General features: G+C 42.5%; 1 protein-coding gene across 1 annotated transcript in view; it reads right to left on the bottom strand.

The window, feature by feature from the left end:
* Positions 1-19313, bottom strand: part of LNPEP (leucyl and cystinyl aminopeptidase) — a 393213-nt gene that overhangs the window by 195884 nt on the left and 178016 nt on the right. Inside the window, exon 3 of the mRNA XM_085632534.1 lies at positions 7135-7273. Within this exon, the coding sequence (XP_085488660.1) occupies positions 7135-7273 (139 nt within the window). The remainder of the gene's footprint in view (positions 1-7134; positions 7274-19313) is intronic.

Raw genomic sequence — 19313 nt, 5'->3', positions numbered from 1 at the left:
TACACACACTCATCCACCCATACAGTCCTGCACACATGCTGTCTTCAACACATACAAACAGTGAGTCACTCATTCATGCACCTATGCACTACGTAATACCCCCCACCGAACCATGCAGACACTCAGACTGATACTCATAAAACCAACTAATAACCTATATAGACACCCATGTAGCTACTCACCAACCCATGCAACCACTTATACACAAAGTGAGAGACTGATACAGATATTTACATATTTAAACATTACTCACTAAGCCATGTATTCACTATGATACACTTAATCAGTCAGTTACTCAATCAATTTTTCAAAAACAAATCATCCATTTAGACACTTATATAACCATTTATTCTTCCATCGTCCTTGAGATATACATATATAAAACATATTTAATTTTCAGAAAAACACACATTCACTGGATGATGTCATCAGTGATGTCATTTGAGATGTCATCAGTGATGTCATGAGTGATGTCACTGACCATGTCATGAGTGATGTAATATGTGACATCATCAGCAGTGCATTGCGGGCGCGCGAGTTATAGTTAGCTGAACTAACTATAACGGGGGAATTTCATTGGTTTTTTACGAGTGAAATGTCCAGCTAACTAGAACATGTGTGAAACCTTTGGTTTTTTCATTGAATTTCTAAGGTTTTTTAAATGCGAATTCCTAACTATAACGTTTGTGAAACCCATGGTTTTTTCAGTGAATATATATATATAGATATATATATATATATTCACTGAAAAAACCATAGGTTTCAGGCCTGATATAGTTAGGAATTTGCATTTAAAAAACCTTGGAAATTCACTGAAAAAACAATAGGTTTAAGGGGTGTTATAGTTATCTGGACATTTCACTCGAACAAAACCATTGAAATTCCTCCGATATAGTTAGTTATACTAACTACATCTCGCGCGCCCGCAAACCACTGCTGATGATGTCACATATTACATCATTCATGACATGGTCAGTGACATCACTGATGACATCATCCACGTGACAATCAGATACACCTCATCATACACTAGTATGACCTTTCATCACTCACTGTAAAATAGAGTGCCAGATTTAAAACCATTGACACACCAATGGATTCCTATGGAAAGAAATACAAGTTACTGGCAAGTACGCTTAGAATGACTTTTCAGGGTCAGTGACGTACTTCCCTGTATTCTTTTCTTTTTCTGCAGTTTTCACCAACGGTTTCACCAGTGTGGCACAGTTAAAAAAGAGAAAGATTTAAAACGTTTCCGCTTTGTGGTTTCTCACTCAAAGGACGGGGTTTTTTTTACCCGTTATGGTTGTCAATATACTTTATACTGGGTGTAACGAGGCGAAGGAGTCGGTAATTTTGTAGAATAAAAGTGTTTAATTCATAAACCAATAAATGACCCACTGGTGCATCAGAAATAAACGTGCAGCTACCACCAACTCCAACCGCTTCTCCCTCCCGTTGCAACCCATGACAGTACATTCTTAATGACATAAAGCATTCCAGGGAACAAGAAGGAACCATGGTAACATGTGAAAGACTGTTGAAAGACTACAACATGAATAAACTTTGAGACCTAGTGATGTAAACACACCAAACAGGGCTTTTTGCACAGTCTACTAGACATATTTGCTACCTTTTCTGAGTGGTGGTGGGTTCTACAGTTCTTGGATACTCAAACCACATTGAGGGGGCACTTTCAATCCACGTTTGAATTAGCGCATTTCATTCTTGTTGTTCTGGCTGTTGGGACACTTTTGTGGGCTCAAACCCATTTGCGAAGTTATGTTTCATCATTCCTTTATGACTAATGCGTTGGTTTCTTTACCGCACACTCATTTCGATTGTTGAAAGTGTGTTTGTGTTTTTCGTCCTGTATTTCCTCTCATTATGCATTTTTTCTCATTTCCATCCCATATGCTTCATTGTTTGTTGTTGTCTCCTTTAGGGAGGAAGGTGTGTGGTATCCTACTCTCATTTATGTTTAGTCCTTTCTCTGTATTCGGTGCCCTGCTGCCCAGCCATGGTGTGAGTGCTATCATAGGAGTGTTACTGTGTGTATGGTTGAGTGAAATGTCAGTTGGTGTATGTGGGCTGAGCAGCTGTGATGCTGCTCCTGGTGGGGCGGATACTACTAGAACTATCTTATCATCTAATGTTCTTGTCCTGATTGAACTGAAGAATAAATCTACCTTTTGGGTATAACATCATCTCAGCATACTTTAATTCTTGCATTTCACAGAAGATAAGGGGTCTTTAGGATTCTGGGGAAGGTGGTAGATATGTTTGGTGTTCGGGAAGGGTAGAGTCAAATGAAGATTCCCCCTCATCGCAAGAAGTGTGTTCTGTAACGATAGCGCCGAGACACCCGTACGGGTATTTGCGCGCTTTAAAAATTGCATAAAATAAATAAATAAATAAATAAGATAAAGGTTTTTTAGGGTTTAGGGGCAGGTAGAGGTAAAGGCTTGTAGGAATTCTTATAATTTAGGTGATGCTAAAAGCAAATGGTTTTTAGAGGGGTTTAGTGAAACAGAGTAAAATAAAGGGGAGTTTACAGAGGAACCCCCTAAAAAAAAAAAATTATATATTTTCTGAAAAAGCGGACATATATTCAATTTCTATGTTTTTTCGGGGATAAACTCCATAATGCACAAGAAAAAAAACTAACATAAATCAATAAATAAATTTGGCAACTCAGGCTCTTGAACTAAAACAGAGTCCATTATATTCGTTCTTCAATTGTATCAATTGTCCAGTACTTAGAGTGGTTTGATAATGTCTTACACCCAAGTTCGTACATCACAGGTGTATCTGTTTGACCAGTGTTTAGGGGTAAGCAGGACACAAAAATAATAAATCATCTTTGGTTTCAACGCCACTATCACAAACTGGCCACAGACAGACTTCCTCTTTGCCCCAAATCCCTTTGTATGTGAATGTGTTGATAGGCGGTGCCCTCAGTCTAAATTTCATATACAAACATTTAGACACAAATTGTGTTCTTACACCTTTCAGTAACGGGAGAAGACAAACTTTGCCCAGAAGCACATGTATTAAAATACCAGGCTTTCTTCTACTACACTCAAACACTGCAGAAGCAACAAGACTAACCAACTACTGCTTCAGAAAAGAGTGCAGAATCCTCATCTTCACGTAAAATGTAGTTGTAGTGTAACCCTGGGCAAAACGTCCTTAAGACCTCTACAACACACCTCACCCCACACTCAGGCCTCACTTCCACTCCCAGTAAGTGTCTGAAAAGTTTTAGTGCTCCCTCCTTCATCGCCTTGTGTTTGCTACACTCACAACCACCTGTAATCCACTATCATCACTAAACTGAGTACCCTCTTTCTACAGCGCTCCCCTGCTTTCGAGCTAAGCTTGTGCTATGCAATATGTCATGGTGGCAGTGATACAAACTCCCCCCTAAGACCATTACATCGCCGAGATCTCATGATCATTTTTCCAATTAGATTATCATCACCATGCGACAAACAACTCCAGTTATGTTGTACAGCTGCGGAACCGAGACGAGCAGGGACTAAATAGCCACAATAGGCTGTAAATGGCTTTACCGAGAGCGACCATTAATGCTAACCCTCGTCAAGCAGCGCTATGACCACGCAACAAAAAGCTTGACCACGACAAATCCTGGAGATGCATCTTCCCATGGTTGGTATGAAGGGTTTCTGATGCTCTTGACACTTTTATAATGCGATTCAGTAATCGGTGCGGTTCATTATTATTAAGATTTAATACATTAATTCATTATTGGACCTATTATTGAGGCCATCTGTAATGTTTACAGCAAGTAGCATTGTAATATAAAAAGCTTTAGCCTTAACTGCATGTTTTTCAGGCTGGGGCAGAGTCAGAGGAGAGATTTGAATGTAATCTGTACATTATCTGTTTAAATCTAGGCTCTGCCCGCCAAAACACCTCATCGGGTTGGAAAGGAACAAAAACTGCACTTAGTAAACTAGTCCCTGGACCCCCCCCCCCTCACCCCCCCCCCTCCATTTTCAGGCCTTCTGTTAAGTGCTTGCAACCAGCAGGCCTCTGCACTGCTGAACTACCATTCCCTTCACTGAAGATAGTTAAAATTAAAGTCCTCTCGGAGTTTAAATTTCAAACTGCTCAGTTGACAATCGCCTCTAATGCATCCAAACACGTGCAGGTTTATTTGTTACCCCTCATGTCTCTTTAACGGGAATTAAACTAACCAGACTCCGAAGACTTAGTCCACTACTGGAGTTTAGGTCTGGCTGGAGAAAAATGGATGGCAATCGATTATGTAGCATCTCAGGGCTGAAAAGGAGTCTGTGCTACAATTCGCTCAGCGTTAGATACACTCTATAGGAACCTCGTGAACCCGTTTTAACCGTTCGGGAAGTAGGAGGTGCCCCGACGCTGTTTCAGCAGGTCAGAAGGAGTCCAGTCACAACTTTTAGGTCGCTTCATTAAATGTGTGGCTATAGATGTCGACAAATGTTGTTTGAGCAAGTTAAGTTTATTTTTAAAGTACACTTTTTTTTGCTTAAACCTATTGTTAATTTACTTTCAGATTTCTATTAACTGAAAGAAAAGTTAGGCATCACCCTGTTGACTAACATTGTTTACTTTTCTATAAATAAAGACAACGATTGAAGGTTCTTGTGGGATTTTACCTTTAAGAGCTTTTCATTTGCAATGGTTTCAATTAGAAACGCTCAATAAATAAAAGTAAATCTGACAGATTATTGTTCTGGTTCTGCTTCACATTTCCCAGTGAGTGGTGCACACTTGTATGCGCCAACACAGATTACAGATTTAGTGTCTTTTAATATAAGTCCGAATGTTTAACTGGCTCTGGTGAAACATGGCTGCTTTAGTAGACATTACAGTAGTAAGGCTGCCAGTCCTAGGCATCATTTCTGAGCAGACTACATTCACCGACAGCTCTTGGTGTTGGCTGCAAGCATAAGAAAAAATGTATGCCAACCTGAGTAAAAGATATACTGTACATCTTGTCTTTATGCTAGCCTCTCTCAAATTTCAGTGGGTTTAATTTAGGCAGCCGAGATATTGATATTCCATTAGACAGATAAACGCCTACCCTTTCTGCAACGGGTACCCTGTGTGTGCAGAGTCAGGGAAAGAAGGATCATGTGATTAGGCAATGTTTACTTCCTCGAGCCAGGGTGCCTGGGATAAGGCCCAAGGAGCCTAGGTCCACTTGTCTGGCTTTAGAAAAACACCACAGAAGTTAAGCAATTGAAATACTGCAGAAAGACCTCTAGAGTTCTTTGCTACATGGTGGAGGCTACATATGACATAGAATCGCACTATGTGGCAATTCTGTGTATATTACATAATTAAATCTGCAGTAGAAAGACCACGGTACTACACGGTACTACAAACGGTACTACAAACTGGAATTCAACTCCAAGCTCCCAGCATGCTACCAAAGGTCACCTAACATTTCTAATATCTATTGGAACTAAAGATTTGCACTTGGGAATGCATTCAGAAATTGATATAATTCTTGGCTGGTGACCATGCATCTGAATATTTCAACAAACATAAATCATACAAGATAGTAATCTCTTTATTAAGAGTATTAGGGCATAAAGTCAGATTAAGGGAGGAAGAAAGTGAAAAGGAGATGAGCTTCTCTCGAAAATGTGTGGCTCCGACGTTTGACCCATTCAACCTTTTTCAGGTAAGAGTTGTTTGGTTAGATTTCCACATAAACCGGAGATGGCCTCAACGCAGCGGAATCATTCACTCCACCTTTTTTTCATGATTGCCTTAACATGCATTGACCAAAATGCATCTGATAATTGTGTGCTGGTATGCCAGGCAGTATGCGCCCTCTTCCTTTTGGTATTGTCTCCTTACTGAGTTATTGGGCTGACAAGCTCTGGGGTGCCCCTGTGCTCTGCGGATGGTACTAAACCTAAGAAGACTAAGCAGCATCGCGGGCACTCCCAAACTCCACTTGTTACTCTCTGATGAAAAAGGACAAACAATTCTGAAACACATGTTTAGAGATGCTGCACTGGCTGCACCGACAATGGTGAATACTGAAGACTTTCAACTGAAGTGAGTGTTAATACTGCATTTACCACAATGCATCTGGGCTAATTGTGTGCCGGTATGCCAGGCAGTGTGCTTCCTCCTCATTTTGCGATCGGCTCAATGCTGTAGATAACATCTGGTCCAGAAGGTGGCAAAGAGCCTACATGAAAAAAGAAGGTCAGGATTTCCCATACAATTGAGCAGCACTTTGGGAAATTTAATCAAGAGTGTGTGCTGCAGGTTCTGGTTTCTGGGCCTATTAACGGACTTCCAAGTTTGTGGTCAAAGATCCAACATTAATTCTGCCCTGTCCTGAGACACAAGAGAGTCCACAATGCTGGGGAGTAGCACCAGCCCAGCACTAGGAACATGCAGTAAACCTAGACAGATTATTTTGTTCCCCCTTCGGTTATGTGATTGATTGTCATGACAGCCAAGTACAGAACTTCAAAGTTTAAAAGGAAGGAGTTCTAAAGACAGAAGTAAAGTCTGGACTTATCTTCACCGTCACAGCTGTGAGTGCATATGCTGAAGTGGATCTAACTCTTAGTTAGGGGTAACGTACCGATGGAATTAATTCATATGCTTGTTTGAAAAATGTTCCTTAAGTTGGGAGTGAGGACTATGCTTTTCCAAGCATTGGCCGGAGATGAAAAAATATTATACCATCATGCAACTAATCATGTTCTACTGTGAATAAAAACATGACTGAAACGGCAGGCAGGCACTCAGCTTCTAGAGATCTCACTCATAACAAGAGAGAACTATATTAATTCATTTTACTACTTCAGATTTTTCAAAATAATTGTTTTCTGCAACAATATTTGCCGGTCCTCCACTACATGTTGCAATAAGCTGAGGTCCTAAAGCAAATAGCCTAAGGTGAAAGACATGGTTTTAAGTTGAAGAAACAATGAGAACTGCATCACTCACTCTAGTAAGTCTAGCACAGACATTGTGTCAAACTAAAGATACAAATCAGCACTCATGAGCACTTTCACCATGTGTTCAGTAGAGGTCATTTAAGGCCATTCAGCATCTTTTCCCATCACAAGATGAAGAGCACAGTCTTACCTTTGGCATGTTGGACAGGGCTATGTGCTTCTCATCTCTTAAGAGCTTGATCTCAAAGGTGGATTTAAATGCTGGTTCATCAAAGCAGGGAAAGGCCTTCCTTGCTGCCAGAGGCTCAAACTGAGTTGCTGCAAGAAACCTGATGAACAAACAAAAAATATTTATCAGTCAGTTAAATAACATGACAATGGGACATTTTATCTTGCCTGTTCCTAAGGAGTAACCTTAAAAGCATGCAGTATACGATGAAGGTGATGTAATATATTGGTCACTGGCCCTCATGCACTGCGAGCCTCTACGTTTTGCCCGATCACATGCACGCATCGTTCTCAAATGCAGTGGACTTTAGTACCTGGGCTAGCGTGCCAATGCCTTAAATTGACAATGATTCTTTCCAATTCCTAACAGTGTTGCTTGCAGGTAGCTTTAGCTGTCCATAACGGAAGAGCCATCATCTGCGATACAGGATGCATACTGTGGGATATGGGTCAGACCCTTACCATTACTCGTTAATGGATGGTTGTCTATCTCAGTCTCTTGTTCCTTAGTCAATGACTTTCCTCCATATTCTTGTCTCTCTGCCACCCCTGCCGCATATCTTTTCACATTGTTTCCAACTGAATACCATTGAATAACGGGGGCTTCTGTTTTTTAGCACTCTGTAGGATACATTGCTTTCCTCGCACTTTTACCTCTTGTTGACTTCATTAGTCTTATTTACATTTTTTGAACTTGTTGTTAGCAAGGACACGTCAGATGCACACAGTTGCCAATCCACTTGCTTGCGTTATTGTTCTTGCACCATCAACCCCCTACTTCTCAATTTATTAGTTTCTTTAGGAACAGCACACTACTACCAAGCAACTCACTTGTCACGGTTATTACTCGCATCGTTAATGCACCCCCCACAACTGCCTGCTGCCCACATTATAATTATTTTTGTATTCTTCTTACGAGGGCCAAGGTGCTGCACAATTCTACAGGGATGTTTACTTCTTTCTGTCTGCATGGAAGCCAGCACAAACTTTGATTTTAATTTAACCTTCCAAAAAGTCAATCAACCAAATTAAAGTAAAATACAGTCTGCAAAATGGCCACTCTGCACATGCATACCCATACACTAGTGGCTGTCTTTTTTCTATTTTTTTTACTTCTTGCTATGAATAAAAGTTTTGAAAAGCCAATCACCCTTTGCTTTCTTATTAAAGAAAGACATACTGGCTTTGCTAATGCCTGTTCTTTCCAGTCTTCACCTTTTTTGTTTCTTTAAAGTCACCCTTCTATGTTTAAACTATTTCTTCACGTTAGTCATTTAAAGCTAATGGGAGTATTTCCTTGCACTAATCAGACTTTGAAGTTGAAAACACAATGGAATAAAAATACCACTCAAATGTATAATAATATATTTTAATGAACATAATGACACCAAAAGCCAAAAATCCGATAAGAGGACATATGATTTCTTTAAGTTTTAAACAAGAATATCACCAAAGAGAGTAAATCGCCAACCGAAAAGCAAATGGTTGTGCTACGCCGCGTCAAACTCAGAAGTTAAGGCCAACAACGAAGGATCACCAGTAAGATACAGGAAACAGGTTCATCCTGGTGAAAAGACTTCCTTCTGACTAAGAAACCTTGTTGGAGAAAAAGTGGTTGTTGATGACTTGTCGGTGAAGTAAGCTGCAGGCAGTATCTGAAGCAGGGGCTCGACAGCAGAGGGTTACTGAAGAGCAAGGTCCTGGTACACTGGTCGACCTGAAAAAACTCAGTCTGAAGTCTGTGCTCAGAAAAGCCTCAACGTTGATCTGATGCTACACTGCGTCGGTCCAGGTGAAGACCTCTAAGTTCGTACTTAGAAGATAGTCTGGACGTCAGATTTCACTCAGTGGGGCACACCGGCGATTTGAATCCTACAGCTGCGGCTTTGACTGTGACCCCGGTCTCCATAGGTTCTCCAAGCAAAGTTGGTGGCAAAGAGTTTCTAAGTCCCAGCCTCCGGAGTTTGGGCAGGAGGAGTACACTTCATCAACAACCAAGGGTTACAGGGCCTCAGAAACAGCACTTGGAGGTCAGGACTCACTCCAACAGACGCCACAAGCAGTGTTCATGGCAGGTCCAGTTGAAACAGGTCAGCTGGTCTCTTTCAGGAAACAGGTCCTCCTGCAGCTTTTGAGTAAGTGTATCTTAACAGGAAGTCAGCCAACTGAACCGTGGAATCCACTTCTTTGTCCTGAGTACAAGTGGGAGCACTGCAGCCCTCAGGGTTCTCCTCACAGATCACAACAGCAAGTAATACCCTTATTTCGTCTTCCACATGTTCAGTAGTGTTCTGGGATCAAGTACTGGGGGATGTCACACTTCCTGTGTGCTTTACTGCAAACTATCCACCAGTGTCCTTCTCTACCTAAAACCAAGATGGTATAACCTTCCCTTGTAAAGAACTCATGTGCCCACCATAGAGATGGGGGCAATCAACAAACACCGCCCTTTTCAAAACCGGTTCAAGGAGCAGTGCCTGGCTGACTAGCTAGCAGGACAATAGAGGGTGCAGGCCAATGTGCGAGCTACATTTGCCTGTGATCCGGCAGGCACGCTTTGAATTTATCAAAGGGTGGTCATCTGGGCTGTGCCCATTAGCTGTCATGGGAAGTTCAACCCCTCTCCCTTTGTCTCAGCTTTGGGAGGCGCTTTACACATAATCAAGGAGTGATAGTGAACACTGGCAGAAAGGGACATTTGGCTCTGGCAGGAAAATGACAACTCTCCAAAAGTGTAATTTTCAAAATCGTAATATAAAATCTGACTTGACCATCAAGTTGGATTTTACCTTACTATTAAAATGAGTCCTTGAATAATTTTTCTAGCTACTCCCAAAGTGAAGTAAGGAATTATAAGATGTTATCATGTAACCCAGTGTTTTCCCATGGGAGAGCCAGCCTTGCCATAGTGAAAAAACAACTTTGGAGGTTTTTCACTGCCAGGACATGTAAAACATAAAATATACATGTCCTACTTTTTAAATACCATGCACCCTGCGGCCCTTCAGGGTCTACCTAGGAAGGACTTTTAAGAAGGAAGGTTTCGGCCTTGCAAGAGGTTTATTTTATCAGGTCAATTTGGCAGTTTTAAAACTTAACTCCCAGTCTGAAGAAGCAATCCTGGAGACATGCTTTGCATTGTGACATTAGTGGTGGCACAATATGTGCTGCAGTCCAGTAGTGGCATTTAACTTACAGGCCCTGGGTACACGGTCGCAACTATAATAGCTGTTGGTCTCCATGGCTGTCATTTATACTCAGCTTCTACCCATGAAAGCATACAGTCAAGATCGATGGCTCAGCCGACTCAAAACACTGGCTCAATAACCCTGCAAGTGATGGCATATTTTAGAGCATATATGCACATACTCCTGAAAATGACAGTGCTTCAGTACCACAGCAGGAGGCTGGATACCTTTACAGCAAGGTTCATTGTCTTCTTTCATAGGTCCCCTTTCACGTCTTTGCCTCTCTCTTTGTCATGTTTTTCGTGCATACTATTTTCCCCTAGACGGAGGTAATAGGCAACTTGCTTTCTGCTCATTCCATTTGCCCTTCACCCCATCCCACACGGCCTCGATCTAAACCATACAACCATAATAGGTTTGTCCATAGTGTCAGTGATTTGCCATTCCAATGTGGCCAACAATTTGTTTGTAAACATAGAGGCCATGCTGGAACTTTAAAACCATGGTACCCTTCATATAGTACCTTTGCAAGAGGGGCCCCTAGCTGCTTTGTTTAATTGTATTTGTATTGCAAGCATCTGTCCACAACATTATGGGGCAGGTTTACTTTTTTCTACTTTTATTTTATTCATGCTGTATACGTTTTTGAATTTGAGTGTGTGACATATTGTGGTTGAGTAAGTGGGTGAATGAAAGAATGACTCATTTTATGAATGGATGCGAGACTGAAGGAATGCATGATAGAGTGCCGATATGATGATTTATTGAGTGCCTAAAGCCATGAGTGAGAGACACTTTCGTTCATAAGCCAGGCCTTTTGGCATTGCCGATTCTTGCTGTCCCTTACTAAGGCCATAATTCGGCCATATGGCGTCTTTTTGTGCCTTCTTTACACTGATAGGTTATAAATATTATAAGAAAAAATAAGATGGAGAGTTTATTACCAAATTAATTAGTAACATGATGCATTCGGACTATGTTTATCTAAGAAAATAATTCAAGTTTTAAATCTACTTGAGATATTTGCACAGATGGTATGTCAATCTTATTTGGAAATCAATGAACACCACAGGAGGCTGCACATCTTTAGCTGTCACATTAAGAAAATTCCTGCGGCACAATAGAATTACAAACTTCAACAAACCAATGCACGTCACAGTGGTTAAGCATCACTGTCTTGGGACATACTTTTCCTATGGGAAAATGTCAGTAAGGCATGCACACTGTAATGTAATTTGATGGTTATTATTTAAGCACATGTACAAAACAACATTAACAGAGCGGAGGAAAAGACTAGTAGAATGACAGTAGAAAAAGCCAAGACATGCTGGCAGTAGCGCCTTACTTAGGATGGCCAAGCATCATAAGTTCCAAGGCCGGACCAAAAGAGCAGTGACTGGGTCCCATACCTGGTGCTCCGCCAGCCATATAAGAGGAGAGGGCGATTACCTAGACGGCTTGCTACCCAGGAGTTTGAAACACGCAGGAATGAGTACAGGCACATGAACACGGTCAAGTTATCATTTACTGTGGTCAGACAGAGCCATGGAAAGAATTACAAAAATACCCATCAATAATGATGGAAACGCCTATTCACCCAAAAATATGCTGAACAATCTGTGGATGCTCCTTCCTGCTGCTTCTCAATCTGAGCAAATATCCAGAGCAGTGAACCGGGGAGGTCTGAGAATTCTAAGATATCACGGAGGAAATTCTTGAAACACCACCCCACCAGACCTTGCGTCATCTAGTGTGTCCAATTGTAGGCAATAGCCTGTACTTTACTTTTTCACTCGGTTGCTAGGTGATTTAGGTCCTTAGCAGTCAGTGGCAAAATCAGGTGAAGAATGTACTATGGTCACTGGTGAGCAGTCCATAGAAGCCATGAGTTGTATGTCCCTAGTTTGATCACTTATACCTTAACTTATTAGATGGACAAAAGGAGACTACTTTGTCTTTCTTTATCTTACTTTCACTTCATGTACCCTGCCTAACCACACACTCGACTGAGAAATAGATTCCATATTTGTTTTAAAAACCTTTATTGAACTTAATTCGTGCATACGGATAATTAACATTTTGGTAATGTTACAGACATAATGGAACAAGCTGTCTCCAAGCATCCCAGGTGTGACTGACATGTTCTTATCAAGAGCCCAATTCAGCTACCTACTACTGATGTTGTGGGGCTATCAGGGGCAGGTTTGGGGTCTAGTGGGCAGTGTCGAGTGAGGGTGTCGTGGGGGCATCACTCTCTCAAATAAGTCACCAAGGGTTCCCATATGTCTACCGGGAGACACCTAGGGGGCATAAGATCCCAGTAGGCAGATAGTTGTGCGGGACATTGCGCTGCATCCCTCAGCCATGGCCGCGCCGTGGGGGCGGACTTCTGACCCCAATGTATCACCACGCTGCACTTAGCCAGCACCAACGCAATTGGTCTACGGTGCGCGTCCGGAGTGTCCATAACACCGTTTAGGTGTTAGTGAAAAGGGGGCCTCAGTCATATCAGCAATTACTGCACATACATCCTGCCAGTATCGCGACACCCGCGGGCACGCCCAGGCCAGATGGGCAAATGTAGCAGGCCGAGCGGGGCAGCGCACACAAGCCGCATCTTCCACCAATCCAATTTTATGGAGATGCGCAGGTGTGCGGTAAAGTCCGTGCAAGTATCTGAAATGAATCAGTCTGAGACAGTAGCTGGGGGATAGGCATTCAGTCAGTCCTCAACAGTATAGCCAGTTTTCCCCAGGTATCTCATGTCCTATGTCCTCCTCCCAGACCCTGCTCGCTCAAGAAGTGTCCAGCCGGGAAGCGGCTTTGTTCATAGAATAAAGGCGCGATATGTGCCTTCGCAGCGACGTGGATGTGTGAGTGTGTATTAGAGTGTAGTGTTGCTCGGGGGTGGAGCCGGGAATGTGTTGTGTAGGTCTTTGCAAGTCGCTCTAAGCTGATAGTATAATAATGTATCAGAGAAAGTTATTGTCCGCTCCTCTGTCCCGGCGAATGGAGGGAGAAAGGAATCTCCAGGGTATAGATCAGCGAACGTGCGTATCCCCAGAGTATCTGTGCGGTGCGCCACCCCTCTGTTCTGCAACTAGGGAAGGCTGCGTTCTCCACCACGGGCACATATAAGCCCTCTACTCCACATCGCCTGCGAATGCGTCCCATGCCCATCGCACACTCCACAGTGTTAATTTCCCCCTTGGGTGCTGTATAGGGCTGGAACAGCGCGGTTCTCAGGGACCATGGGGCCGCACAATCGCACTCTACTGCCACATGCGGCTGAAACAGTGTTGGGTGTAGACAAATATGTATGTAGTTCGCTTGGTCGCAGTATGCGTATAACTGAAGGTCCGGTGCTCCCAGCCCTGACCGCGACTGGGCTAATCTGAGAATTTTAAATGCTATCCTAGGTTGGTGACCCGCCCAAATCAGAGTGATCAGATTAGAGCGCAAACGTTTGAAAAAATGTGCAGTCACGTGGGGCAGGATATTGATGAATAAATAAAGCAATTTCCGCAATATGACCGTTTTTATAATAGTTATGTGTCCGGTGATGGATAACGGTAATTTGTTCCATATCGGAATCGGCGCTTCAAGCCAATCTATTGCTTTCCCTTAGGTCACTTTCCACAGTCCCTCTGGATCTCTACTCAGCCACACTCCCAAGTATCGAGCAGGTTCGGAGGCCCACTTACATGGGTATCCCGTCTGGAACGGAAGTGTCTCGTCTGTAAGCGGAAATAGTATATAGATTCCATACATTTTAATATACTTTTTTTTATTAAACCAAAAACGATCAAGTTGACAGTAACATTTATATACCCGAACCGAAAGTAAATGACAGATAAGCCACATAGTTCTCCCAGTGCTAATTCTTAACTGATATTTAATTAAACACACTATACACATTTACAATTGAACTGTATTCAATTTAATTACAACTGGAAATTGTGCTCAATGAAATGTATTTAAAGTCACTAGTGACATGATTTTAATATTAATCTTCACACTTAATTTTTTTAATAATCCACGGGCTCCATATAAATTAAACATATGTACATTATTTCTAGATTCTTTCCTATTTTTATAACTCTTATACAGATGTATGCTTATATAAAGACATTTCCTGATGCTTTGGGGTAAGTGATAAAGAACTCGGGCAATGTAAATGAGGTGAAGAGCAGTGGAAGTAATGGCAGGGGAGTTAATACCGAAAGAAGACAATGGGTTGGACACTATCAAGTAGCCCGATTTCCTGCGCTCCGTTTGACGGACAATATTAACAAGAATTGGCATAGCCAATAGGTCTCGCTTTTGGGACCTTATAAGTATTTAGTTTTGCAGCACAATATCCCTGGTGCAACAACATCACCTGTTGCATGGCTAAACCTTGTACCTTATAAGTGTTTAGCCATGCAACAGTTGATGTTGTTGCACCAGGGATATTGTGCTGAAGTTATCCAGCACAATATCCTTGGTGCAACAACATCAAGTGTTGCATGGCTAAACACTTATAAGGTTCCAAAGGCGAGACCTATTGGCTATGCCAATGCTTGTTTTTTCAGTTTTGTGTGTCTCTCTGGCTCTAGTTTGTCACTGTTTGAGTTTGTTCCCCCTCCCTATGTGTCTCTCCACAGTTCTAGTGCTAGGATGCCTGCGGATGACAGTTTCCTCTCTACAAACAAATACATATAAAGATGAATGAACAAATAAATAAAAGTACTGCATTCCTGCTGAGAAGTGCTGTTATTTTACTGTTGAACTTAAAGTAGTGTAGGTGCTAAGTACCGGACAGCACTTGCCCATTTAAATCACCACTTACACTAATTATCTATAGTATTCTGAGTTTTCAAAATTAACTTTCTGCTCGATATCGCATGCTTGAAATTGTCGACTGTCAACTTTTTCTTTGAAACTGTTTGTTAAAGTCGGGAATCACAGAGAAACTTCCTGGTTGGGTTCTTTGCACCAAGGAAACCAGAAGGGGCTCGGTGTGACACTCCCCTACTGGGAAAAAGTGCTCAACTAAACAAGGAAGGCTGTTTCATAATACCATAACTTTGCGTCCTAGGAGCCCCGAAACTGGTGGGGTGGATCAACAGGAAAACACAAACGCATGAAATAAATACGGCTATACTTTTTGTAGTGGAGGCAGGGACGTTTTAAGGATTTTGGGGGCCCTGGGTCAAATGTATTTTGGGGGCCACTGTTCGGAACAGCTTTGATTTTATGATCCAGTTTCAGCTCTTTGCTCAAATCCTAAATGTGCGTACTCTGATATTCAGGAAAAGTGATGTGTGTTTTCAGTATTGTAACACAGCAGCAGCTCACTAATATTACTGTAAATAATCTCCGTGATACCCTCCCATTTCACATATGTGAGGTCCTGTATTGATCTAAACGAAACGTTTTATATGGATGTTGCAAGAAACAAAGACCTTTTGTCTGCCAAAAGTCTGTAATAGACTCTAACCGATTAAAAATAAATGATAGAAAAACGCTCTTTACAACAATCTGTTGAAAACTTATTCAAGGTCATCAGGGCAAGGCCCTCTGCAGAACAGAGCTGGCTCTGTCAGGGCCCCCTGAAAGGCTGAGGCCATGGGCCAGAGCCCACTTTGCCCATGCCTTAAAACGTCTCTGAGTGGAGGGTGGAAAGCTCATTACGAATCAGTGCAAAGAAGCTATGCTAGTCTCTGACGTCGATAGCCAAAGCACAGGTAAAATGAGAGAAGGATTTATGATCCTGGTTGTCTCATGAAGAAGGGTCCACGGTGAGCGTCCACTCCAAATCAGTATCACGCAGTAAGCAGAATGGAGAATGAGTGATGAAAGTGTCACTCCTTTCAGCCTTCCTATATCATTGGGTGGGTGAAGCGAAAATGCGCGTGAGGGTGTAAGAATACTAGTGGCATCACAGATGTTTGCAGCTTCCCTCTTCAGGGATTGGATGGATGCATGCGTCGTGACGAACTCTGACCTTTATCTCTATAACTTTCGATAACGTCCAGCTATATTTTTATTGCAAGGAGGTTCCGAGCGTACGGTACACAACATTGTAATATAGGTTAGATTTTCATGTCATCATGGTTATATTTTAACAGACGCATGTCCTCTTAATATAGCAGTTATGCATAAAATTGCTCTCACAGTGAGCACAGAGGACATCAATACCCCTTTGAGGAATTATGGCTCTCATCAAAGATGGAAAGGTAAAAAAGCACTCTGGCCAAACCGTAAAACGCTTATCTGCTTTAAAAAGAAGAACATATTTTACTGCTTTTCAATGAATAATAAAACTTTAACTGCGATGTTCATGAGAGAAGCTTGTGGGTGAACGTGTGTCCTACTTCAAATACCTACTTTAAATGCCAAACACTGACTAAAGATTTTGACGAACATTCGAAGTGGATTTCATGTAAAGGGGTTCTTAAGAGTAGACATTTTGGCAGAAAATGACAACAACAAAAAAACTCACGATCGGGGGACTCCGGCGAATATACAAATAATGTTTCACCATCCTGATTCACAAACCCACTTCTTTCTTATGTGCTGTTGTCTTTCGAATTTTGTCCAATTACTCATCAGAGAAAGATCCATTTTGATAAATATTTTGGGGAGCCGGCGCATTTCCTTGCAGTCTTCCGAGCACACCACCTGTCGTCTTTCCAACACTGTTGTGAGTTGGCTTTGGAAGCGTAGGACCAAAATCGACCCGGTTTGCAACTGAGTTGGGGTGTGTTAGTAAAGGCCGTCAGGACAGCTTGTTAGGACGCAACCTCTGCGTTCTTGGAGTCTGACAGGCACCACTGGCCTGAGTGAAAAGGCACACAGTGTTAACAACTGCTGCCCCAGCCCAGTCTTGACGGGCAGCTCCCGGGGTGCTGTGTCTCATCGCAGCCATCAACTGGCATCTACAGTTCCCAGAAGCAACAGGTTGTGGCAGACAAAAGGACCCGGTTTGCTTTCTCAATAGGCTGCAAACAATTGCAATGTGCCTGTTTACCTAGAGCGCAGCAAGCTGATGTGTGGGTTTAAAAACCAATGGCATATCTGAGTAAATACCCTACTTATCATGGGGCTGCTAAGTGCTGAATACACTTAACCGCCCTGGCCACCAGTGGCCGCCTATTCAAGCAGCAGAGAGCCCTTCCAGCCCGTTTAGACTCAGGTTGACGGGGACACTAAAGCTGTTCCATTAACTGTTTCTGGATGGAAATCTTTACTTTTTTTTCTTTCTGTTTTGTAGGAAAAATACAGATCTACGGCTCATATTTTTGAAGCACTCCAACATTGCCAGATCGATAACGCCTTTGAATAGTGAACCCTGCAGGGTCTTCAGCATTGCATTAATAAGATGCCGACTAATGGAGTACAGGCCAACACGCATAGAGCAGTTTCGTGGATTCGTAAACATTAATAACCATACATGAAGCGCATGCACTAAATGTAATGTGCTCTAGATAGTTGCTGTGCCAGTGCTTGTTCCATTTTTGTAGGATGATTAGCATGGTATAGTGCCTTGATGGCGTGTCGCCAAGGAAAGCACACGCTGTTTGTTTGTTTATTTGTACCTAATGCAGATCTGAGAACATGCCGCTCCCGAGCTCTCAGAACGGCAAATATTTCATGCTGACTTTTGAAAACCTCTGGAGAAGTGTGGATTGCGTTGAAGTGTCGAGAGCCCAGCTCCCAAAATGAGGGAAAAGGTAAGTGCCACGCCACGAGCTTTGCCAAAGAAGCGGGTATTTTAAGAACAGCAAACACTGCGCTTTCCCCTCAAATCTAGCTCAGCCGTCCAAGTATAACACCGCAAGCAAGGACAACAAGCATTGGCCGCGCGTGCGCCTCGCGCTCAGTAAAGAGAGGGGGAGGGAGGGAGGGGAGTGTTGGCCAGCAGAGTGACCCAATCTATGGTGGGGGAGGGAATTGAAGCGCGGAGAGAGGCACCACTGCTTAATGAGCCTTGACAGAACCCACATGGCGGCTGCGCGTGTGCACGCTCACGTGCATGCAAGCTTTAGGCCACCAAAAGCCTGTGGCAGCACTTTGAAAACCCGTACACTAAATGTCTCGACCAGACCAGCGAATGCGCTGGATCAGGCGAGACCTAAAAAAGCACAACTGCAAGTTTCAAGATGTAGAGTGCCACTGGCAAGAAAGTCAGGGCAGGCTTAAAGTGTCACATATGACATGGGTCCTATATAATGTGTCACACTGATGGGATCTCATCAGTTTCACTAAAAGAACATTTTGTTTGTAACCTTAAATCACACCTCAAAATCTTTTTTTTTTTCACCATCTCGAAAACAAAACCCAGAAAACATTCATTCTCGCAGTAAATGTTGAACCACATCAATGCCAGCCAAGCATAACGTAAAAAAATTGCACAGCGGGTAAGTGGTCCGATGCCATGAATAGCTCTTCTGCCAGTGCTGGCTTTATAGCCAGAACACACTGCATTCTGAGGCTTGTGCTTTTAGTTTTAACATTGCAAGTGTGGACTCCAATATTCAAGCTTGTAAATTTGCAAACCAAGACTGCCTTCGTCCAATATGTAACTATCAAAATTTGAGGGGAGGCACAATTATTCAAGGCAGCATAAGATGCACCACTTGAGTCATAGGCACCAATCACAGCACATGTAGTGCGGAACTAATAACCAGAACTCGCCCAGTGCTGTCGACAATTACAGATGCTACAAGTGGCTTTGACAGGCTGGCGATAATTTGCAATCATAAGAAACCTTACAGGACCATTACCAGGGAAATACCATGATCGACAAGTATTGGGTTGCACAATGATCATAAATCGAGCATCTGGGATTCTTGTGCATGGAAAAACAGGGGAGCAAGTCTCGGTTGCTAAAGGTTTGAGCATTCATTGAGCCCACAGAAAAACAGCCATTTTAAGATAGCCCCAGATGCCTTATACTCACTGGAAT

This window comes from Triturus cristatus, chromosome 2_1 (assembly GCF_964204655.1).
Source record: "Triturus cristatus chromosome 2_1, aTriCri1.1, whole genome shotgun sequence".
Taxonomy (NCBI): domain Eukaryota; kingdom Metazoa; phylum Chordata; class Amphibia; order Caudata; family Salamandridae; genus Triturus; species Triturus cristatus.
This window is presented reverse-complemented; position numbering and strand designations above follow the sequence as displayed.